This window comes from Aethalodelphis obliquidens, unplaced genomic scaffold (assembly GCF_003676395.1).
Source record: "Aethalodelphis obliquidens isolate GAN/ISIS:26980383/991018 unplaced genomic scaffold, ASM367639v1 scaffold108, whole genome shotgun sequence".
NCBI lineage: Eukaryota > Metazoa > Chordata > Mammalia > Artiodactyla > Delphinidae > Aethalodelphis > Aethalodelphis obliquidens.
This window is the reverse complement of record NW_020838052.1, coordinates 691,846-715,148: the sequence shown is the minus strand read 5'-3', so window position 1 is coordinate 715,148 and position 23,303 is coordinate 691,846. Positions and strand designations below refer to the sequence as shown.

The 23,303-nt window shown below is 51.6% G+C and overlaps 1 protein-coding gene across 1 annotated transcript in view; it reads left to right on the top strand.

The window, feature by feature from the left end:
* FGD1 (FYVE, RhoGEF and PH domain containing 1) overlaps window positions 1-23,303 on the top strand; it is a 36,363-nt gene that overhangs the window by 2,206 nt on the left and 10,854 nt on the right. Inside the window, exons 2-8 of the mRNA XM_027096813.1 lie at window positions 14,866-15,039; window positions 15,344-15,521; window positions 15,647-16,085; window positions 17,367-17,456; window positions 18,143-18,291; window positions 19,665-19,821; window positions 19,927-20,065. Coding sequence (XP_026952614.1) covers window positions 14,866-15,039; window positions 15,344-15,521; window positions 15,647-16,085; window positions 17,367-17,456; window positions 18,143-18,291; window positions 19,665-19,821; window positions 19,927-20,065 — 1,326 coding nt within the window. The remainder of the gene's footprint in view (window positions 1-14,865; window positions 15,040-15,343; window positions 15,522-15,646; window positions 16,086-17,366; window positions 17,457-18,142; window positions 18,292-19,664; window positions 19,822-19,926; window positions 20,066-23,303) is intronic.

Here is a 23,303-nt window from a genome sequence, read left to right as displayed (position 1 = left end):
CTCCCAGGGTCCACATCCCAGGCTTTTCAGGTTTGGGGGGACTGTGGCCCAGTACCAGGTAGCATTAGTAAAGCATAAAAGTATGGGCAACATGTGCCCCTTGCTGCTCTTGTGACCTTGGGCTAGTTGTGGAACCTCTGGGAGTTCTCAGGGGCTCCCTCAGTGTGGGCTGGAGATAACCAGCTGACAACAGGCCTTTAACGCCCTGCCCTGCATGTTGCTCTTGCTGACTTTCCAAACTCCCCTTGACAGACACTGTGTGGAGCAGGTTACTCACCCACTTTACTGCAGCACCTTCTTTCAGATCCCAAAACATGCCACAAGCACTCCCACCTCAGGGCTTTTGCATCTGCTTTCCCCTCTGCCTGGCAGCTCTTCCCCCTGCTCTCTACCTGGCTTGTTTCTTATCTTTCAGGTCTCAGCTCAGATGTCACCTCCTCTGAGAGACCTTCCCTGATCACTTTAGGTAGGGGCCCTTGTGGGTCTCCATCGAAATTGCCACTGCACTTCCATCCTTGTGCTTAGTACATATGCAGTTATCTTATTCTATGTGTCTACTTATTTATTGCCTGTCTTCTTCAACTAGAATATGAGCTCCGTGAGGGCAAGGGGATTATATCTGTTTTGTTCACCGTTGTATCCCCAGCAACTAGCATAGTGCCTAGCTCAATAAATCCTTGAACAAATGCCTGAACAGATAAGAAGGGATCACATAGTAGGCCCTCAGTAACCATTGTCTAAGAGAAGGACAACTGAGCTCCTGCCCTCCAGATACTCTTGGTATGGGAGTCAGTAGCTGGGCAGCATCTAGGCCCCTGGTCTCTGGCCTCTGATCAATACACAGCAGTGATTCTTTCTATTCCATCAGTCCTTCCAAATTACAATCAAAATACCCATCCTGAACCACTCCCCTCCTCCCCCCAAAAAGCAGCACAAAGTTCCTACGATCCTTTTTCCCAATGAAGTCCCTGCCTCTCGAATTGGTGGGTGTCTTTTTCTTTCACTTCAAGTTGAGGAGTGGGAATAAGAAGGGTGTCAGGGAAGGACCTGGCCTCCCATCTAACCATTCCTAACTGACTCACTGTGGAACCCTGGGTGAGTGACTTCCCTTCTCTGAGCCTCAATTTCCTCATCTAGAGAATGCCATGAGAAGTCTATGAGATACTGGTTGCAAAGCCTGCAGAATGAAATAAAATTTAAAAAAAAATAAGAGAAAAACCTTCTGAAGAAGAGGCGGAGGAATTACTCAGGCCCTGGCAAGACAAGCGCTGGGCCATGTGATTCACAGCAGCATGGGGCGTGAGAGCCCGCCACCCCCACTGCCCAGCCAGCCCAGGGGTAGGCACAAGTGACTTGCTTCTCTCTCCACAGGACTTGCCTGTAATTGGCCCAAAGAGGACAGGGTTGGTAGTTGCAGGGTGTGTGTGTGTGTGTGTGTGAGAGAGAGAGAGAGAGAGTGTCAATTAAAGGATTGAAACATTTTAGTCCACATGTTAAGATTTCCCTGTGCCTCCCCGCTTCCTCCCTCAGACTGCTGAGGCCTTTATAGAATCACCATCCTTAGGGGCAGTGGCCCATCCTGGTGGGGGGGATGGTTTTTAAAATAATATATCTTATCCATGTAAAAGCTTTGAATTGCTTCAAAGTGCTTTCTCTTTTAGTTACCCTGATTCCTAGTGGGGGGTTGGTTGATTGTTTTTATGCCCATTTCCCGGTTTGATAAAACCTAAGGCCTTATTGGGTTACTGAGATAACTAAACTCTGAGATACCAGAGAGGGCTTTGAGAGAGTCAGAAAGGAGTTCCCAAGTGTAGGTTTGCTCATAGAGATTTGGGGGAAGCCCTGCTCTCTTCCTCAGCTTTGGGAATATCTTTCCAGATGCTGATTGGGGGATAGCTTGGGACTTGACCCTAGCTCAGTCAAAGGAGTTGCACCTGGTGTTAAAGCCTTTTCGTGGGTAGTGGAAGGACTCAGCCTGTTGAGGGGGGCAGCAAGAGGGGCTGGCTCCTTCTGATTTGGAGCCTGGGCCATCATCTGACACTCTTAGAGTAAGAATTGGAGCTGGAAAGGCCCCTAGTCACCGTCTGGCCCTGGGTTTCCTATACTGGATGAACATCAGAATCCCCCTTGTTGACTTTGAAAAAATAAATGTGATTCCCAGACTCTACCTCAAAGCTCCAGGATCTTAGGGTTGCAACCCAGGAATCTATTTTGAAAGCTCCTCAGGTGATTCTGATGTATAGCCTAGAGTGGGAACCATCCTTGAGCTGGGACAGTGGAGACTCTGAGAGGCAGTTTAGCTGCGGTCCTACAGTGAGTCAGCATCATTAGGATACCACATCAGCCTCCACTCTGAGGCCCTCTCCCCAGGGCCTTGTGTGGGCCTCCCACCATAACTCCCAACCCTGAAGGGAGGCATGGGATCTAAGCTAAAGGGAGTGAGTCAACCTCTCACCCACATACGCACAAACACTGGCAGCCTCAGTTTACCCTTTATGCCTAGCTCTTATGTATGGCTGCCATTTGGCAATTTAAGCTGGAAGGCAGTTACAGTTCTGGGACTCTAGGCAGAGGAAACGCTGGCATCAGCAGCACTCAGCACAGGGCGTGGCCCAAAGGAAGGGCTCTAGAGGGGTGCCAGCAAGGTTTGCAGAGCTAGGAGGAACATAGCAGTTCAGGTAGGAAGTTCAGTGGGAGCAAAGGCACTGAGACATGAGGCATCCTCGGACAGGGGCTGGTATTGGGAGAAGTAGAGAGATAAGGCTGGTGAAGGGACTTTATCCTGAGGGCAAAGGGGAACCTTTGAAGGGGAATGATGTGCTCAGATATGGGTGTTTGAGAAATCCCCACGGCTGTATGTGGAGAGTGGATGGTAGGGGCACAAGAGTGGAGTCAGAGACCGGCAGGTAGGGGTCACAGTCATCCCAGCAAGAGGTGATAGTAGCTTGGGTTAGAGTGATGGCAGGTGAGGAAGGTAAGATCTGAGAGATATTTTGGTGCTAACATGGACAGATCTTGGTGGTGTCTTGGATGTAGAGGCCGAGGAAGAAGGAAAAGTCCAGGATGAGTCTGGGTTGTTTTCTGAAACCAACTATGGTGACCTGGTGGATGCTGGTGGGGCCACCTACTTGCAAGAGAAGGAGCAGGTTTGGGGGGAGATACTGATGTACGTTTGAAACCTGTTGCATTTGAGAGGCCTGGGGGGGCATCCGGGTGGCGAGCAGGGGCTACTCTTCGTTGTGGTGCGCAGGCTTCTCTTGCTGCAGAGCACGGGCTCTAGGGCGTGTGGGCTTCAGGAGTTGTGGCTCGCCGGCTCAGTAGTTGTGGCTCACGGACTGTAGAGTGCAGCCTCAGTAGTTGTGGCTCACGGGCTCAGTTGCTCTGCGGCATGTGGGATCTTCCTGGACCAGGGCTCGAACCCGTGTCCCCTGCATTTGCAGGTGGATTCTTAACCACTGCACCACCAGGGAAGCCCCAGTCCCATCCTTGAAGACATAGATAGTGATGTCAGATAGTGAGGTCAGCAGAGTCACCCAAACTTTGCCTTAGAAATGTCATTTGGGGGTGGGGTGGGGGGAGGAGCAGTTTTTAAAGTATATTTGCATAAAGCTGAGACCCATTTCACATATACCCAGGGTAGTGGCTGCTGCAAAGAACGGAGGGAGTACTGAAAAACAAATCAAACATTGGTGAAGTAAATTCCTGTGGCTCCTTCCATGTTTTCCCTGTTGAGGGCATCCTGAGAGACCATAGAGGGAGGTTGCTCATGGAAAGGAGAAGAGGGGACTCTTGACAGGAGGGAGTGGTGGGCTCTGCTGGTGATTTTTGGAGAGCAGCAGTTTGAGATTCCAGGGGAGTGTCTGGGAAAAGACCCTGATTTGGTTTCTAGCCAGCTGGGGCCTCCCAAACAAACACAGCAAAGTGTAAAGACTGGGTAGCTGCAAAAAGGACTTCTCCAGACAGGACTAAAAGAATTGAAGTTTCCAGCTGCAGATGGTTGGCACCCCCATTCCTCGGCCCTTTCACGTGCCTCTGCCCCTAGGGGACAGCCTGGCTGGGGCTACTTGCTCCTTCAAGGGTGAGCGGCAGCTACCAGTGCTCCAGACAGATGCCAGCCATGGTATTCTGGGGACCAGTTAGCTAAATGCCTTAGGCAGATGTGGAGCTGGCCAGATGCTGGCTGGGTGGGGCTAGGACCTGTCTGGAATGAGGACAGGAAGTGCACTCTGCCGTTGCCCAGCCCAGAAGTGTTAAGTGCCCTCATCTGGAGAGAGCAGACATCCTTGGAGCAGTGAGTCCAGCCTCTCCAGGCTCCAGTACCCAGTTCCTTCGACCTGGAAGGCATCACACCTCCAAAAGGTACCTCAAAACACAGAGGGCTGGAGACAAGGATGAGGGCAATAGCAGAAGGCACCTCTGCACTCCTGACTCTGCCCTTGGTTCACTGTGCCCTCAGGCTTCCCTTCCCACCTCAAGGCCTTCGTTTCCCCATTTGTAACATCAAGGACCTGTTCATCGCATTTGTCTGGCATATAGTAGGGCATCCTTAAGTACTTGGTGAGCAGATAAGGGAGAGTGCAAGAGGGGAAGAAGGAGGACATTTCTTCATTTAACAAATGTTTATTGAGTACCTACTTTGTGCTTGGCCCTGTGTGAATTGCTGGGTGGGCAACAAAAGGCAGGCTCAGTCCCTGTCCTCCTGGAGCTCCTTTCTAGCAGGGAAGACATACATGACAGGTAATTCCAAGCACAGATGCTGAAGGAACAGATGAGGAGGGGGCAGGCAGGGAAAAGAGGACACTTGAGCTGAGATCCCATGGATAAATAGTCCAGAGGTAAGGAAAAGCAGAAAAGCTGTTCAGGCCCACGAGAATGACATGTGCCAAAGCCCCAGGCAGAGGAGAGCACTTTCGAGGAACAGACAAGAGGCCTTTGTGACTGGAGGGTGGGGGTGGGTGTGGGTGTGGGGAAGTGTTTTCAGGCTGGGCCTTACTTGTCCCTAAGCTCAGGAGTTTGGAGTTTACCCCCGAGGCAAGGGGAGCCCTTCACCGGGCTACAGAAATTGAAGGGGATTGTATTTTTATAACCTGGTTGTGGTGTGGAGAATACCTTGTAGAGGGCCCTGAGGATGGGAGGAAGACCCGTTAGGAGGCTGGAGTGGGAAAAATAGTCTATGGATTCCTGCCCTCCTAAGAATTTGAGTCTGTAGGACTTGGGGTCTGGCTGGATGTGTGAGTTAAGGGAGCAGGGGGAGTCGTGGAGAAAGCCCAGCCTCTGGCTTAGGGAACTGGGTGGCTGGAGGTGCCATTCCTGGGGTGGGGAAACAGGAGGAAGAGCCACTAGGGGCTGGGATAGAGCTGGGTTTTAAGATGCACTGAGTCTGAGGAGCTTGAAAAAGGGTCAGTGCCCAGTAGGCGTCAATTGTGTCCATCTGGGCCCCAGACTAAGGACAGGAGGGTGAGGGGCACAGGTGTGTGGCTGAGGCCCAGAGAGGGAACTGAAGGCTTTTCCCGTTGCTGGAGGCTTTCAGCGCTCCGCAGCACCTCCCCGTGGCCCGTGCAGAGAAGGGGTTAAGTCAGGGAGGGAAGGCGCCTGTAGAAAGCGGGAAAGGCAGGACTGGCAGCGCTGGCCCCAAGGAGCTGAAGCTGGCATAGAAGCCCTTCTGCCTGGGCCTGCTAGGCCCTCGCCGCCGCCCACGCCGCTGCCTTCAACTTCACCTTCACCTTCTCTGCCCCCCTCTCCAGCTTCTTCCCTGCTCCCCAGGCGGGGCCTCCCAGCCTAATGCGTTCCAGGTGTAGCTGCGGCCCCCTCCCCCACCCGGGGCGCAGGGGAGGGGGCAGGGAAGGTGCTGGGCTCTTTCATTCTGCATCTCTTAGGGGCTCCAAGTCTCCAGATCTCCCTGACAGCTTCTGTCTCTGGAGAATTCCTTCAGGGATCTTTGTTTGGGCCCCATGTCCCTGTCAGGGGCAGGCAGTGGTGAGGGCCCCCCAGACCCAGCTCTGCCACTTTCTAGTTTCATGTGATCCTGAGCGAATCACCTCACCCCTCTGAGCGTTGGTTTTCTCATCTACAAAATGGGGTTAGCATCCCCACCTCCTAGGGTTGTTAGGATTAAATGCCACAGGTAGAGCAGAGCACTGGGCATGGCACATTGTAGCCATGTTCAACAAGTGGCCCTGGTCTGCTCTTTTTGTCCCCTTGCCTCTTTGGGCCTGCATCCCTCACTGTCTCTGTCTCCCTTCTGACTCGCCCCCGCCCATTTTTTCCTGTCTCCCTCTCTAGCTGTCCGATTTTCTGGGTCTCTGTAGTTTTCCTGTCTTCTTCCTCCTTGTTTTTGTCCCAGTCTCTCTCGGTCCTTTTCCGTCATGATCTTTCTGTGTTGCCAACTCTCAGTTTTGACCAGGCCTTGGTGTGGGGGCAGGGGGAGGGGGGAGGGGTGGGTGTTGGGGGCTCTGGGGTCACACACAGCAGGGGTCAGAGGGGCCATCCCCTAGCGGCTTTGTCCTCAGGAGGAGGGAAATCACAGCCAGCGTGGCAGCCCCAGCACTGGGTAATTACTGCCCCCAGTGCTCCCAGCTGCAGCTCCACTCCCTTCCCTTCCTGTCCTCTGAAGTCCCCAGCCCCTCCCTGGGGGTGGAGCTACCACCCTCAGCCTTCTCTGGCCTCAGGTCCAGAGATGCTGGGAGGAGGTGGCCAGGCTCTCAACAGCAATCAAGCAACTGGAAGAGAGATGGGCTGTCTGTGCTCCCATGTGGCTGTGGGGTGTGTGTGTGTGTGTGTGTGTGTGTGTGTGTGTACGTACGTGCGCATGCGTGCACATGTGCCTGGCTGCCTCGCTGTCTTTGTCCCCATGGGTCTGTTTTGTGTATATCTTAATGTTCTTGTTTCTGTATATCCATGTGTATGTTTGAGTGTGTGTCATTATATATCCATGTGTGTCTATGTGTGTCTTTGGGTCTGTATATGTTATGTGTTCCTGTGTTATGACACCTTGGCTCTAAGCCCCTGGGGCATTTCCAGATGTTTCTGCGTGTGTGTCTCTGTATGTAGACTCTGTGTGTGTGTGTGTGTGTGTGTGTGTGTGTGTGTGTGTTTCTGTGCCAGTGCCTGCCTCTGCATGGCCCCTATGGGTCTGTATCTTGGTGGTAGTGGTTGGTGGAGAAGGAGGGTGCCTGCCTGTCTTTTGGCTTTTTCTGCCCTTTCCTCCTGTTCTTACAAACCCAAGACTCTGGTCACTGTGCCCTTCAAACACACTCTTCACCTCCCCACCCCTAGTATCCACACCGTTGCTCACTTTTCTTCCCTTGCCTGCAGGACTGTGCCCAGTCTATCTACACCTGAAAAAACAACCTGGATGGCCAAACTCAAAAACCATTTCCTTTAGAAAGTTCTCTGACCTCCCCCCCACCGCCCCCAATGTGATTTCTTTCGCAATTCAGCAAACATTGACTGAGGATGTGCTCTGTGACTCTGGACACAGACACACTTGGGATCCAGTCTCAGTTCAACCACTTCTAGCTGTGTATCCTCAGGCAAGTTATTTTGTTTCTCTGTGCCTCAGTTTCCTCATCTGTAAAATGGAGCTAATAGCATACAGGGTTGTTAGGAGGATGCCCTGCAGGAAAGCATCAACAAAATGCCTGGTGCAGAGTAGGAGCTCAACAAACAGTTGAATCCTCATACCTTATATCCTCCACAAAAAACTGAACACCTTGAGTTCCAGAGAGTTCTAAAAGTTCTTGCAGTCTCCTGCTTTTTTCACCAGGCATCCTGCACAAGGCAGAAGACCAGACAGAACGAAAGGCAGATTCCAGTTCACGGAACTGCTGACAAGTATTGCATGAGCCAGCTCCCTGAGAGTGCTCAGGCCCAGAAGAGACTGGGCCCTTCCAGGGGGTAGAGGAGGGACTCCAAAGCTGCTGCCCTAGGGCCAGAGCACATCAGATAGAGCAGGAGGTAAATGGCAGAGGTGGAAGGGACCTTAAGGACCATCTAACTCAGGTATTGCAAGTTGCAAACTGGTGGCCCACAAGTTTAATTTGACTCAAAAGTTTCATGTGGCCTACTCACTGTTTTTAAAATTAGGGGATTCCACATAAAAGCCTGGATTTCTGATTCTCTTGAAATATTGGAAGACCTGAAAATGCAGGGCCCCCATTACTGCAATTAGATAGATAGACAATTAGATAGAGGGGAGAAGCTGCCATCCCTACTTTAAGTGAGACATGCGCTCTCCAGTTTACCCCCGTCTTCACCATCCCCTGTTGCATTATACTGTCCCATTTTACAAAAAGGTCCTCACTTTACACAAGGGTCCACACTTCACAAAAATGTTCTTCACTTTACATAGGAGCCTCATTTTACAAAAGAGTTCCTCCGTTTTACAGAACAGTCTTGTATTTTGTCAAAGGGTCCTTCATTTACAGACATCATCCATTTTACAAAAGGGTCTTTATAGAACTCTCCTCACTTTACAGAATGTCCCTCCACTTTGAAGAAAGCGCCTCCATATTGCAGAAACTTTCCCTTTGCAGAAGGAGCCTTCTTTTTATCCAAAAGACCTTCATTTTACAGAAAGTTTCTCCAGTTTTCAAGAGGGAACATTCTAGGAAGCTCCTTACTTGCCAGAATGGCTCCCGCTTTCCAAAAATGCCTTCACTCTGCAAAAGGTGCCTCCATTTTTCTGCAGAGTCCTTATGTTCATAAGACCAGTCCACTTCAAGGAAGGGATCTTCAGGCTAGCCACAGGGTTCCTATAGACAGCTCCCCCTGCATTTCTCATTCTTGACAGAGCTTTGTGTTTAAATTTTCAGAAAGAACATCTGCCAGGCCAAGCAAGTTTGGCTGCAAAGGTGGAGCAGGGCAGCTGGGCTGGACCTCACATTCAAGGGGCAGGTGGGAAGAGGTGGGGCAGCTACTCCACCTTTATCCTCTGCTTTTTTCTCAAGCTAAGGGACTCCCCTTCCCCCCCCAGCCCCCCCACGGAGCTGGCTGCCCAAAGGACACTTTCTTATTTGCTGTTCTTTCTTCTCCACTCCCTCTGCTCCTTTTCCCCCCCCCCCCCCACCCCCAGGAATTCAACTGTCCCAGGGGCCTACCTCTCAGCCTGGAGGCTGAGGGCTGCTGGGAGAACCATGCACTGGGGGTCTGGAGGCCTGAGTGCTAGGGCTGGCTTCTGCCCACAATAGCATCTCACCAGTTCCTCACAATGAGAAGCACACACATATTCTCCCCATTTTGCAGATGGGGGAAATCGGGGTCCAGAGTTGTGAAGCGATTCCCCATGTCACCAGGGCGTTAATGGCTGAGGTCCAGTCTGGGGTCCTATTAGCTGTCTTGAGATTAAGCCAAGGCTAAAGCTGGGAGAAGGGAGAGGGGGTGCTGCTGGCCAGGGATGGGGAGAGCTGGGAGCTGAAATTCTCGGAAAGAGGTAAGGGTCCAGTTCCAGTGGTAAAGTCATTGTCCTCAAACTCAGCTAGATGGTAGACCTACTCTGCCAGTAAGCTCAGAAGCACATGCTCAAGGGCACCTGCCAGGCAGGGGCATGAAGCTACCAGAAACAATTTTTGGAATGAGTTTGCTATTTCACTAACAGTAAGTTGTCATGGGAAAATTCCAAACTCTGTTATACTTCTTGACACTTATTTTGTGGTTTTGTTTGGTTTCTATATTTGAACTGAATTTGAATGGGGGATGGGGTACCATTGTCTTTTCTCTGCCATTCCGCCTCTAGTAGGAATCCCGCCCTGATCTGAGAAGCTGCCAAGGAGAGTGGGGCTGGATTCTGTGTCCATCTCTGGCTGGGTTTGCACACGTTTCTCAGTGTGTTGATAGCTTTGTGTTGGGTTGCAGCCTGTGGTCTGTGGGTTTATGTATCTGTGTGCATAGTTTTGTGTCTTTGTGGATGTGCGGTTCTGTTGGCTTTCAAGTTCAAGCCACATTGCTCTGTGGGTGGGGGAGCACTATGCTCTTTCCCTTCTTTGTCTCATGGACTCCTCAAAACCAGGGAGCTGTGATTATTATCCTATTTTCCACACAAGGAAACTGAGGCTCAGATAGATGGAGAGGCTTGCCCAGGGTCACACAGCTAGTAAGTGAGGGTGTTGGGATTTAACTGAGGTCTGTGTTACTCCTGAGCCAGATGTTCCTAGTGAAGGCTTCACAACACCTTAACCCATGCAGTCTGGTCAGTGAATGTGATCATGCCACCCTTCTTTGGAATGGTCAAGTACCACAGGTTTTTAATTATTGACTTTGTTTTTTTTAATAAATAAGACCAGATTCAAGGTGATCCCTGAAATAATGTCACTGTCATAAGCATTCAGGTGCCCATTGCAGGGAAATTGGGTAGAGCCCACAGCCCACCTCGGAGGCCTGGCTCCACCTCATTCACTAGAATCCCTTCTTGACTAGGGCTTCTGGAGTTCACCCCCAAAAAAGTACAGTTAGATTTGAATTTCAGATGTACAACAAAAAATTTTTAGTATAGCATAATACATTTTTAGTATGCATGAGGCATGCTTATACTAAGAAATTATTCATTGCTTATCTGAAAGTCAAACATAACTGAGCATCCTGTATTTTATCTGGCCATCCTGTCCCTGGCCTCTCCCTCCCCTGAGCTTCCCAGTCCCGACAGGCTGACCCCTTTGCACTTCCTGAGCCGCACTTAGCTTTTCCTGAATGAGAGTTTCTTGTCTTTGAGATTGGGAGCTCCCTCAGGGTCAGGATCAAGATTGCCCTTCGGCCTGCTGAGGGGCCTGTCAGAGGGCGCACCCCACGCCCACAGCAGAGCCAGGGCCACACCCAGGCATCCTGGGGTGCCCAGGGCGTGTTTCCCATCAGTGACAAGAGACGCCTGAGTATGGCTGTGTGTACACACCCTGTGCCAAGCGTGTTGCATGTGGACGTGTGAGCAGCTTTGTGGTTCTCACCAGGTCTTTGCGGTTTTCTCCACCCCCACCCCAGACCAGGGATTGAACCCGTGCCCCCTGCATTGGAAGCATTTGGTGGTGTGACTTTCGTGGCGGGGAGGGAGATGCCCTTTGTGGCCTCTGTTCTAATGCCAGTGGTCAAGGGGGCAGTGCTGGTGGAAGACCTTGTCAGGTGTGTGGGTGTGCGTGTCAATGTACGTGCATGTGTAAGAGAGAATGTTGTGGATTATCAACCATAAAAAATGGACTGGAGGACTTCCCTGGTGGTCCAGTGGTTAAGACTCCACACTTCCACTGCCAGGGGCGCAAGTTCCATCCCTGGTCGGGGAACTAAGATCCTACATGCGGAGCAGCTTGGCCAAAAAAATTAAATTAAATGTAAAAAAATGGACTGGAGAAAATCAATGCAGGACTTAAGGGGTGTGGGGATGGGATAGGGAAGTGGGAAGGGCTGTGATATCTAGGGGAGGGGAAGGACCTCCCTTCAGAGCTCCCTGAGGGCAGAGATAGGATTTTCAACTCCCCCAGCACAGAATCTACCAGGATCAGAGCAGAGCTCAGAAGTATTGGGGCAACTAAACTAAGCTGAAGGAAGCCAGGGAGTTTAGCAGGGTCTTGAGGGGCCATAAAGAACCAGCTGGGAAGCTTCTATTTTCCCCATGGGCAATGGGGAGTCATGGAAGGTTCTTGCGCAGATAAGTGGCATGACCTGAGCTGGAGGTCCATCTAGCCACCCGAAGGGAGCAAGACCTGGGGCCAAGGGGGCCACTAAGGGGAAACATAGGGGGAAACAGGGAAATGTAGGCAGAGGGACAGGGAGGGGGAGCCCTGCAATAGGAGAGAGATGGATCTTGAATCTTCTTCCCTCAGTGGAGCCCTGCCTGGTTCTTGGCCAGGCCTAGGCTCCTGAACTGAAGCCCTGTTGTCATAATCTGTGGGCAGGCTTGGGGGTGTTGCTCTTACTAGCCGCACTAGCTCATGACTTTCGGAAGCACTGACGCGCACCTCTGCCCCTCTAGATTCCCCTCTTTCCGAGCTTCCTCTTGGAGAGCAGGGTTAAGAAGTCCAGTCTCAGATCAGTCTGCTACAAGTCTGTCACTGACTTGCTGTGTGACCTCGGGCAAGTCACTGCCCCTCTCGCTGCCTTCATCTCTTCATTAGAAACTGGGCTGACAGTCCCTGCCCCTCTCACCTGGGAATCCAGGATGTCCCCGAATATTTGAATCCCATTCTGCATGGCTGCCTGCAAGGAGGCAGAGAGAAAGGAGGGGCAGGCCCATCTGTGCGCTCCCAGGTGAGGTGGGTGAGGAGGGAGCAGAGAGTGGGCCAGAGCAAGGCCACAGAGGGTGGCACGGTCACCCTATCCCTGGGACAAGCAGTGGAGAGAGGGAGAGGCCCCAACTAGGGGCCCCACTGCCCTGTACCGACTGGGTGGGAGGGCTTGCCCAGGGAGGCCTGCCTGCTTTGAGCTGTGGAGACAGGGCCAGGTGGGCGCCTCCAGGCCCAAGGAGGCAGACAAGGGGCACCTGGGACCCTGGCACCTATGTGTGTAACCCTGAGAGGGGTCTCTGCACGGTGGGGTGCCTGGCTTTGCTCTCTGGATCTCTGGTCCTTTCAGCTGCTCTCTGTGTCTCACTTTCTCTAGCCATATTGTCTCTCGAACTATGTCTCTGCATGTGCCGCCCTCCAGGTGATTCATCCCCCTCAACCCCAAGCCCAGGGGGAGGACAGGGCAGGACCAGGCCAGGATGTGCTGAGCAGGGCAGGGTAAGCAGCCCAGCTGAGCTGAGAGGAGCACCTTCTCCCTCCCAGCCAGGGCCCTGCCTGCTCAGGTGGGAAAGGAAGTAAGGAAACTGCACCCAAAGCCAGGTACAGAGTGAGGGTGGGGGCCTCAGCCTGTGGCCTGGGGCACCTTGTTCCTTCAGGGCTAGGAGGGGACCATGGCCTGAGGCCCCTGGGGCCTTTGCGACTGGATTGTGGCCTGGATGGAGTCAGAGACCCTGGGAAGCTGCTGGAACCCTGTGGGTTGGGCTACTCCCTTCCCTCCAGGACTGGGAGAGCTAAAATTCCCCGCTGTTCTTTCTGCCTGTGACCCGGTAGGGTATCTTTGTGTTGTAGCTGTATGTTTTTGCAACAGAGGCCGCATGTGAAACCATGACTATTTAGACCACGAGGCAAGTGTCATGTGGGTGTGTATACCTGAGCCCCTAAGACCCAGGGACTCCATGGACATGTTTGTTTCATGAGTATGACATAGTAAATTATGCCATGTGTCTGTGATTGTGTGTCTGTGTTTCTGGGTACATGCTGGCATGTGACTTTGTGCTGTTTTGCCACTGTGCAAGGTTGTGTCTGACATGGTATAATGACCCTGTGTGGCTATAGTCTTGTCAATGTGTGAACCGTTTGCAGGTGTGTGAACCTGCAACACCATATCCTGGTGTTTATGACACCCTGTGGCCCTGCAATTGTGAGGTACAGGATAAATGGCACTGTATATCTTTGTGACTCGGTGGAACCATATTTGAAGAGTATGTAAGTGGGTATATGATGGTAAGTGGTTGGGTGATTGTTGTATGAGGCTGTGTGTGAAATTGTAGATTTGTCACTGTGTGACTTGCATCTTTGTGACTGTGCATGGCCACGTTTGCTGGTGCATGTGATACCGTGAGGCTGTGTGATAATATGTGAAGTTGTGACTGTGGGTCTTTGTGACTATGTGTGACCAGGCTTTCAGAAGCATGATTGCACATGATTGGATGTTTGAACTTGTGCGGCCCCAAAGTTAAGTGAAACAGTGTAAATAACCCCATGTGTCTCTGTGACTGGGTGGGCCCACTTGTGACTGGTCACGTATGAGACTGTGTGACACAGGTTAACAGACTCTCTGTGGCTGTGAGAGGCCACGTGGCTGTGGCACAGCAAAACTGGCACCATATGTGGTTGGGAGCTCTGGGGGCTCTTGGCTGCCACTCACCCTCTCGTCCTCACACCTGTTTGCCTGCATCCTTCCCTACAACAGCTTTTCATGGTTCCCTTCTGCCCACAGGATAGTCACCCAGCTCCTCAGACTGCCATGCAGGGCTTGCCCTCTCTACTCTACTCTTTCCCCTCCCCTTCTTCTCTATCATCTGAGACCCACCACAGCTCCCTGCCCATCCAGGCCACACTCCTTCCCTTAGGACATGCCATCCCTTGGTGCAGGGGGCGGGGGTTGTTCCTCACACCTCCCAGATTGAATCTTCTCTCCCCAGTGTGACCATCATCTCCCCCAGGCCCAAAGACAAAGGTAGGTAGGGAGCCCACAGTGAAAGAAGAGGGACAGTGCAAAAAGGCCTCCCTTTTCTGAATTTTTTTGCCTGTTTAAAGCTGTTCCTATGACCTGAACTCTGGGTGCTGGCTGTGTGTTTGTGTGTGTAGGTGTGGAAATAGAGGATAGTACAGATTAGTGAGAAGCTGGCATTTTAAGAAGCAAAACTTTTGTTCATGAAATATAATTTCATCATTTTTAGCTATATAAAACCATAGAAAAGGAAGTCCAGATATCCTCAGGACCTTAAGAAAAAAGGTGAAGAATGGTTTAGGCTCAGCATCTCACTGTGGCTAAATAAACAAGAGTGCAAGCATGTACACAAACCATAGGCTGCTCGTGCTCACCCCCAGCCTGGTTAAACTCCCTAATAATAATGCCTGCTGACATACAAGAAATCAATGTACTAATCACAAAGAACTCTTGTCTGTTACTGAAAACAGCCAGCCACAACCCTGGGCCTGGCTCCCCGTCTGACGGCTGGGGTAAAGGCTTCCCAGAAAGGCAGTGTGGCCAGGAAAGGGGCTCAGGAAAACCCGATATCACAGGTACCTGCTAAGACATACAGCTTCCCAGTTGGGGTAATCAGTTGCTTCACACCCAGTTTCTCCCTTTCTGCAGGGCTGCACCAGGGAAACCGTATCCTGGTTAAAAGTTTGTCCCTTGACCCTGGCCAGAGCCTTGAGCCTCATCCAGAAGGTCCCCAGCGACTTCGCTCAGACCCAGGTCCCCCCACTGAAACCCCCAGCCAGCGTCCTTCACCACTGAAGCGGGCACCGGGCCCAAAGCCACAGGGTAAGTGGGTCCAGAGAGGGGCAGAAGAATGGCCCATGAGAGGGGACACAGGAGGGGAAAGGTTGGCCAGTGGGAGAGGAGAAGGCTTGTTAGAAGGACAGGAAGCACTGTGGTCTAGGGGCAAAGGGCTGAGACCTGGGGCTAACATGTGCATACTGGCATCTCACCTCAGGCCTGCTCTGTGCCTACCTCAGGCAAAGGTACAGACTGGGGGTTTGTGGAGGGGCCTGTGGTCTGGCTATGACAGCCAACTCCAAACTCAGCCCATTGGGATCTCCCCTCTTTTTCCCATCCATCTCTCTAGTCCCCCCAAAGCCCAGCTACCTGCAGATGCCCCGGATGCCCCCACCACCTGAGCCCATCCCACCCCCGCCATCACGCCCACTGCCTGCAGACCCCCGAGTAGCCAAAGGCCTGGCCTCCAGGGCAGAGGCCAGCCTCAGTTCTGCAGCAGTATCCTCACTGATTGAGAAATTTGAAAGGTGAGTCTGGTCCCCCGGGGACCCTGTGGGGGTAGGGTGGGCCTGGGATAGAAAGGACAGTTGTAAGACAGGCCTCTCAGTCAAGCTCATACCCTGCCTTCATGTGTGTCCACCACCCACCTCAGAGAGCCTGTGATTGTTGCCTCGGATAGGCCAGCCCCTGGCCCCAGCCCAGGTCCCGCAGAGCCAGCCATGTTGCCACAGCCACCCCTGCAGCCACCAGTGCCCCAGCTCCCCGAGGGCGAGGCCTCCCGCTGCCTGTTCCTGCTGGCTCCCGGGCCCCGGGACGGCGAGAAGGTGCCCAATCGGGACAGCGGTATTGACAGCATCAGCTCACCATCCAACAGCGAGGAGACCTGCTTCATCAGTGATGATGGGCCCCCCAGCCACAGCCTCTGCCCTGGGCTCCCTGCCCTGGCCAGTGTCCCTGTTGCTTTGGCCGACCCCCACCGACCCAGCTCCCAGGAGGTCGATAGTGACCTGGAGGAGGAGGATGACGAGGAGGAGGATGAGAAGGACAGAGAAATCCCAGTGCCCCCGATGGAGAGACAAGAGTCTGTGGAGGTACTGACCCACGTTCACCGAGAGGCAGGACTGTGTGGAGAAATCAGGAGCCTAGCTTTTACACTTGATTCTTCCCCCAGCTCAGTATTTCTTGAAACAGGGCATTGTTTCCACTTGGAATGTTTGGCTTCCCTGGTCTCCTGGTACTAAATATCAGTAGCAGACCTGTACGCTGTCCCCCCATCACTGTAAATACAAAAATGACCATGGACAGTTCCAAATGCCCACTAGGAAAATTGTTCTACCCTCATCCAAGAACCACTAGCTGGACCTCAGTTTTTCCATCTTGAAGATGGGCATCATCGTTAGGGATCTTTAAAGTCCTGTTCCAACTGGAAAATCCCCAGATTCAGTAGCTATGTGACATTGGGCAAGTCTCTGCTGCCCCACCACAGCCTCAGTTTCCTTATTTGTAAAATGGAAAGTTTCACATCCAGAGAGACTTCCAGACAGCTGGCCTCCGGAGGGCCACAAGAGCTTAGAGCCCCCTAGGAACCTGAGGCTGTGGACAAAGGCTCTCAGCAGCAGGAATCCCTTTCTGTGCCCCAGCAGCCTAACACTGCTTCCAAAGGCATCCTTGCACTTAATTAGGTTGCAGCCAGAATACCTGCTCCGCCAGAACCCGGCTCAAATGTGGGGGCCGAGGTCTGGGACTCAGCAAATATGTGTCCAGTGAACAGGCAAGTGGCCCAACAGGCAATGAGTTTTATACATTTTTATACTTTTGGGTTTTCCTCACACCCCAGGTACTCAGTAAGCCTTTGCTGACAGTGAACTGAGTGGGTGAATAAATAACATTTATAGTCTATTTAATCCATAGTCTAATATGTTTTATTTATATTAAATGATTTTGTTTTCTCAATTACAAATGGACTTAGGTCCTATTATTATCTGTATATGTAGATGAAGAGACTTAAATACAGAGCATTTATACAACTTATGCAGGCTAGTAAATGTCAGAGCTAGGATTTGGACCCAGAAAGTCTGACTTTCCAGCCCACACCTTAACCACTACACTATGCTGAGTGAATAGAGGGAGCAGATGGCTGGGTGAATGAGTGACCGAATGAGGAGTGCACGGCATCAGAATTGAGGGGTGACCTTTACGAAACACGGGGGAGTTAGGGGTGAACCTGTGGGGCTTATGGGTTCAGGGATGGGAGGTAGGGTTATCTCGGGGTGGCATTAGGCTTAGAGTAGCATTTGCACTGAGAATTCTGGGGGTTTTGTGAAGATTAGGGTACAGGATGATGGACCAGCAGTTGCCTCTTCTCTCTGCAGTTGACTGTGCAGCAGAAGGTGTTCCACATTGCCAATGAGCTCCTGCAAACCGAGAAAGCCTATGTTTCCAGGCTCCACCTCCTGGATCAGGTGAATGGTCCCTCAGGGGTGCCGGGGCACCAGGACCTGGTAGGCGGGTGCCAAGGAGGAAGTAATAGGACCTGAGCCCAACCCTACCATTGGGGCCAGAATCTAGAGTTTGGTAAGGCTCCCCTCTGACCTTGACCCCCATCCTATCCCTGAAGCCAACTCTGATTCATGACCCCAAGCTTGATCTTTGTATCAACCCTCATTCCTAAACCTGGGTAGGTATACCAGCCCTGACTGCAACTCTGACCCAGATCCTGAATTAACCCCTGGCCGTGAACCACACTCTGAACCTCATTCTAACCCTGGACCTATTCCTGACCCCCAAACCCACTAGAATCCCTAAGGGTAGGAATTTTTGTCTGCTTTGTTCACTGCCTGGCACACAGTAGACACTCAAAAATATTTGTTAAATGAATGGATCTAATTCCAAACTTCTCTCTGATCCTGACCCTGATCCTGACTTCTCATTGTTCCAGTGCCTACCTTCAGATCCTAACCTTGACAACCTGAAATCCAACCCCACATTATAAGCCAAACTCCATTCCCTCACTCCTCAGTCTCAAGATCAGTGCTGATCCCAAAACTCCACAGAGCTGCCCAAAGACACTGCCCTCACCTGCCAGTTGCCCCTTGCCCAGCTAAGCCCCAGGCCCCACTGGGCTGATCTCTCCTGCCCTGCCCCATAGGTGTTCTGCGCCCGGCTGCTGGAAGAAGCTCGGAACCGCAGTTCCTTCCCGGCTGACGTCGTCCATGGCATCTTCTCTAACATCTGCTCCATCTATTGCTTCCACCAGCAGTTCCTGCTGCCTGAGCTAGAGAAGCGCATGGAGGAATGGTGAGGGGCCCCAGACCTAGGCTGCCCGCCTTCCTGTCCACTTGCCTGCAGAGCCCAGGCCAGATGTGTGCACGAGAGTTCATTCCTGCCTGCCCTCTCCCCTCACCACCTTTCACAGAAAGAATCAGGCCTAAGCTCTGCTTTCTAGGCCCTCCCAATCTATAATGAAAGACAGATCAGGACTCAGAAAATTACAACAGAATAATAGCAAAGCTCTAAAGAGTATGAGGTTAGGAGCCAAACTCGCTGGGGTCAAATTCCAGTTCTGCCTCTTGCTAGCTTTATGATGTTAAGCAAGTTTCTTAAATTACTCTGCTTCAGTTTCCTCAGCTGTGAAATGAGGGTAATAGTAATAGCCTACCTTGTAGGGTTATTTTAAGGATTAAATGAGTTGATACATGTAGAGAGCTTAAAACAGTACTTGGTATGTAATAAGTGCTAAATGAATGTGAGCTATTGTTTTTTTTGTTGTTTTGTTTGTTTTTGTTTGTTTTTATCAGTGCTATGATAGAGCTGAGAATGGGAGGCTGTGGGAATCCAGATAAAGGGACCAAAACTAGCCTGGGGGTTAAAGAAGGATTCAGGGAGGAGGTGAGATCTGAGCTGAGTCCTGAGGTAGAAGGGCAAGGTTCATAGGCAGTCTCCTGGCTTCCAAGCTCTCCTCTTCCAATTCATCCTTTAGCATCTATACCACCTGCCATAATGGTCTTTCTGAACAACAATCAGACCATGTCACTTCCTGATTAAATCATCTCCATGCTCCCCACACCCACAGGATAAAGCGTGTCTGTGTGACCACAGACGGCTGGCATGAAGTCACTTCCTACATCTCCCCAACTACTATGACCCCTGAGGGCTGAACCAGGGCTGGTTCTCATGTCTCCCCCAGCAGACTGTGACCAATGAAGGCTGGGACCAGGTTTGGTCCTCTGTGTCCTCCAGTAGACTGTGACTCCTGAGGAGTGCAACCAGGCCTGGTTACTTTGCCCTCCCCTACCTGACAGTGACCCTCTCAGGGCTCAGCTAAGTGTGACTCATTTGTGTCCCCAGAATCACCCAGCACAAGGCTGGGCACAGAATCAAAAAGCAGTGTATGAAGTGGCCCTTGCAGTAAGGTCAGAGCGGGTATTCCAGGACATGTCATCCCTTGTGCTCAAGGCAGGGCAGAGTTGGGGTGGGTGGCAGCCCAGGCTGTGGTCTCAGGTCAAACTGAGCCTTTTGGCCTACTTTGTGTATCATATAAGCAGCATTTCCAAAGGAGCAGACTGGCTGAGAGGTAGATTTCCAGGACTGAGATAAGACCGGCCTACAGGGTGGGGGCATTGTGGGGGACAAGAATCAGCAGGACCACATCAGCCCCTGTTTCCCCCTAGGGACCGCTACCCACGCATTGGAGACATCCTGCAGAAGCTGGCACCCTTCCTCAAGATGTACGGCGAGTATGTGAAGAACTTTGACCGGGCCGTGGAGCTGGTCAACACCTGGACAGAGCGCTCTACCCAGTTTAAAGTGATCATCCATGAGGTGCAGGTAAGCAGTGAAGCTGGTTGGGGCCGACTGGGGTGGACAGGTCTGCAGGGACCCAGTCAAGGGTCTTTGGCCAGACCTGAACCCTCCTGCTTCTGCCTGTCACAGAAGGAGGAAGCCTGTGGCAACCTGACCTTGCAGCACCACATGCTGGAGCCTGTGCAGCGCATCCCCCGTTATGAGCTGCTTCTCAAGGACTATCTGTTAAAGCTGCCCCATGGCTCCCCGGACAGCAAGGATGCCCAAAGTGAGTGCACACAACGGGCCCTGCCCCCCCACCCCAAGACTTAACTCACAGGGTCAGCCTTCCATTGCCACGTAATTGAGATCTCAGAATAGGACCTCCAAACTGAAAGGCCCACCTTGAGGGTCCAGAATGAGACCCCAGGATGAACCTCCAGGTTGAGATCTCTACCTGAGTACCCAGACAGAACATTCAGGAGTCCCCCCTCAGTCTGAAGTTCCCAACTGGAACTCCAGAGTTTGAGGGGCATACCCAGAAAGATCCCCTAAAGGGAGCCATCTGTTTCCTAGGTTGAGACCCCAAGGCTGACCCCTTGACTTGTCCTCAAACGAAGTTGTCCCAAGTGCAAAATGAAACTGAGTCTAAACCCCCAGGGACTGAGCCACCAGGCTAAGAGCCCAGACTGACCCTCTCAGGCCAAGTCCTCTTTACTGAATCTCCACAGCTGAGCTCCCCAGAAAGAGGCTTGTCTCATCAAACCCCTGACTTTCCATCCTCCACATTAGAGCTTCACTCCGTATCCACCAGCCACTACCCAGAATGACCCTCCCAAAAGAACCCCCATGTCTGATCAGAACCCCACAGAATCACCTCTCCAGAACTGAGCACCTCAGACTGGACTCCATATTTTCTGCCTCCCAGATTTGGATCTCTAGGCTGAGATACCACCTCCTTAGACAAGTACTCACACACTGAACCACTAGAAAAGTGTTTCATTCTGATTTCTTCAGTATGAGACCCACTCCTCAGGGTCACACCCCAAAGAGTGCTGCCCAGAGTCTCCCCAACTTTCTCTCCCCAGACTGTTACTTCCATTCATTCCTTCATTAATATAACAGCTATTTACTGAGCACCTCGGTGTTCTGTGCATTGTCCTAGGCACATGGGACATGGAGGTGAACAAGACAGACAAGGTCCTTGATCTCAGGGAGTGTGTATTATACTCGGGGAGATAGTAGACAAAAGTCATAAATACACTGGAGAACATTAGATAGGTGCTATGTGTGATTCAGAGAATAAGAGGGTAATGTGACAGTGACTGGGGGGTCAACTTTAGATTGGGTAGCCTCTCAGAATAGAGGATATTTGAGTCAACTCTGAATAAGAAGAAGGGAGCCACGTGCTGAGTAGGGAGGAGTATGTTCCAGGCAGAGGCAACAGCAGGTGCAGAGTTCCTAAGGGGGGGTGGGGGTGGGGCAGGGGGCGGCAGCTTGCATATCTCTGGACCAACAAGAGGACCAGTGTGACATGAGCATGACCAGTGAAGGTAGAATGGTGGAAGAAATAGGGCTGGAGACAGGAGCAAGACTTTGAAGGCCAAGATGAGGAGATGGATTTTATTCTGAGTGCAGTGGGTAGCCATGGCAAGGTTTTGATTAGGATCACTTGAGGAGCCAGAAAGGGAGCCGAGAGACCAGTTAGAAGCCTTTTGCAATAATCTGAGTGGGAAAGGTTGGCTTGATGAGAATGGTAGCAGTGGAAGTAGTGAGAAATGGTAGGATTCAGAATATATTATATTTGAAAGTAGCACTGAAAGAACTAGGGTGAATGGGTGTGGGGCTTGGGAGAAAGAGTCTCAAGAATGACTTGCATGCATATTTTTGGCTGGTGGTGATGGTTCCTGAGATGAGTTTAGGACTTTGATTTGGAGTTAGATGAGCCTAGAATCCCAGGGAGAGAGATTTGGATGTCACTAGCACAGGGATAGTGTGCAAAGCCATGAGGCTGGCCATAGTCACCAAGGGATTGAGTGTAAATGGAGAAGAAAAGGGGGCCAAGGACAAAGCTGAGGGAGGTGGAATCAGCAAAAGAGACTTAGAAGGAATAGCCCTAAAGGTAGGAGGAAAACCAAGAAAATGTGGGGTCCTGGAAGCCACAAGGGTCGGGAGCAGACAGTTGTGTCCACTGCTGTGTCCACTTCCTAAACTGAGCCCCTTCCACCCCACCAGATGGGGCACTTTGCTACCAAGCCTGGACTTCTAGAAAGAGCTAGAACACTAGAAAATTTGATAGCTGAACTCTACAAACAGACCTCTGCAGACTAAGTGCCTTAGTCCTTTCCCCGAAATGAGAATCCCCACTGAGGTATCAGGATGAACTATAAAACCTAAACCTCTAGAAAAAGCCTTCCAGACTGACTACCTGGGTTGAGCCCCATAGACTGACATCTCCAACCTGAGCCCTCAGGCTGAACCCAGTTTGAGGTCCCAGTTATAGATCCCCCACACTGGTTTCCCCAAACTAACATCCCCAGACTGAGTTTCCAAAATGCTCTCCCCACCCGGGGTGCTGAGAGTGGGTTCCCAGTCACAGCCCTCGGCCTGAGGTCCCAGAGGGAGATTCCCCCAAAAGAGCTTCCCAGTCTCATCTCCTTAGCCACCATTTTATAGACAGGTATTGCCAAACTGAGCACCCTAGATTACCCCCTGCCATTTACTGTCGCTCAGACTGAGACTTCTAGCTTGACCCCAAAAGAATGACTCTCCAGATGATGATGATACCTACCTCATAGAATTGTTTTGAGGATAAATGAGATGATCCAGGTGACGCTATTAGCACAGTACCTGGCACATGGTAAAGACTCAATAAATGTTAGTTGTTTTTATTACTGAATGCCCTGACTGATGCCCTCCATACTGAATGCCCCTAAAATCAGCCCCCAGATTGAGTTCACCTAACTTAGGTTCCTGTTTTATACCAATCTCAGCCCTATCTGAGTCCCTAGAATGAACTTCAGAGCTTGAGCTTGGCCAGCTGAGCTCCCCACATTGAGCCCAAAGATGAACCCCCCAGAAAGAACTTCCCAATCCAGTTTTCTGAGCTGCTCAGTATGAAAATCTCTGAATGAGAGCCAGCCTGAGATGTGCTCACTAAGCTCCCCAGCCCAAGATCTTAAGCTGACCTCTCTATTTTTTTTTTACCCCTCAAGACTCAAATCCCCAGGTAGAGCCCCAGAAAGTACCTCCAGGTCTGAGCCCCCACTGAATCCTGGTTCCCCAGACTGACTCCCCCACTTTCTACTTCCCAGACTGAACTCTGGAGCCTGGACCCTAGACTCCCCAAACCAGGCCAGCTGGAACTCCTGGCCTGAGCAGCCTACCCTGAGCCCAAGACTGAACTCAAACCAAGATCCCAGACTGCCAAGCCCAGACCAGGCCCACCAGAGCTTCCAGACCAAGCTCCTACACAAAGCTCCCCAAAGCGCACTCCCTAGCCTGAACCCCCAAGTGAAATCCTGGAC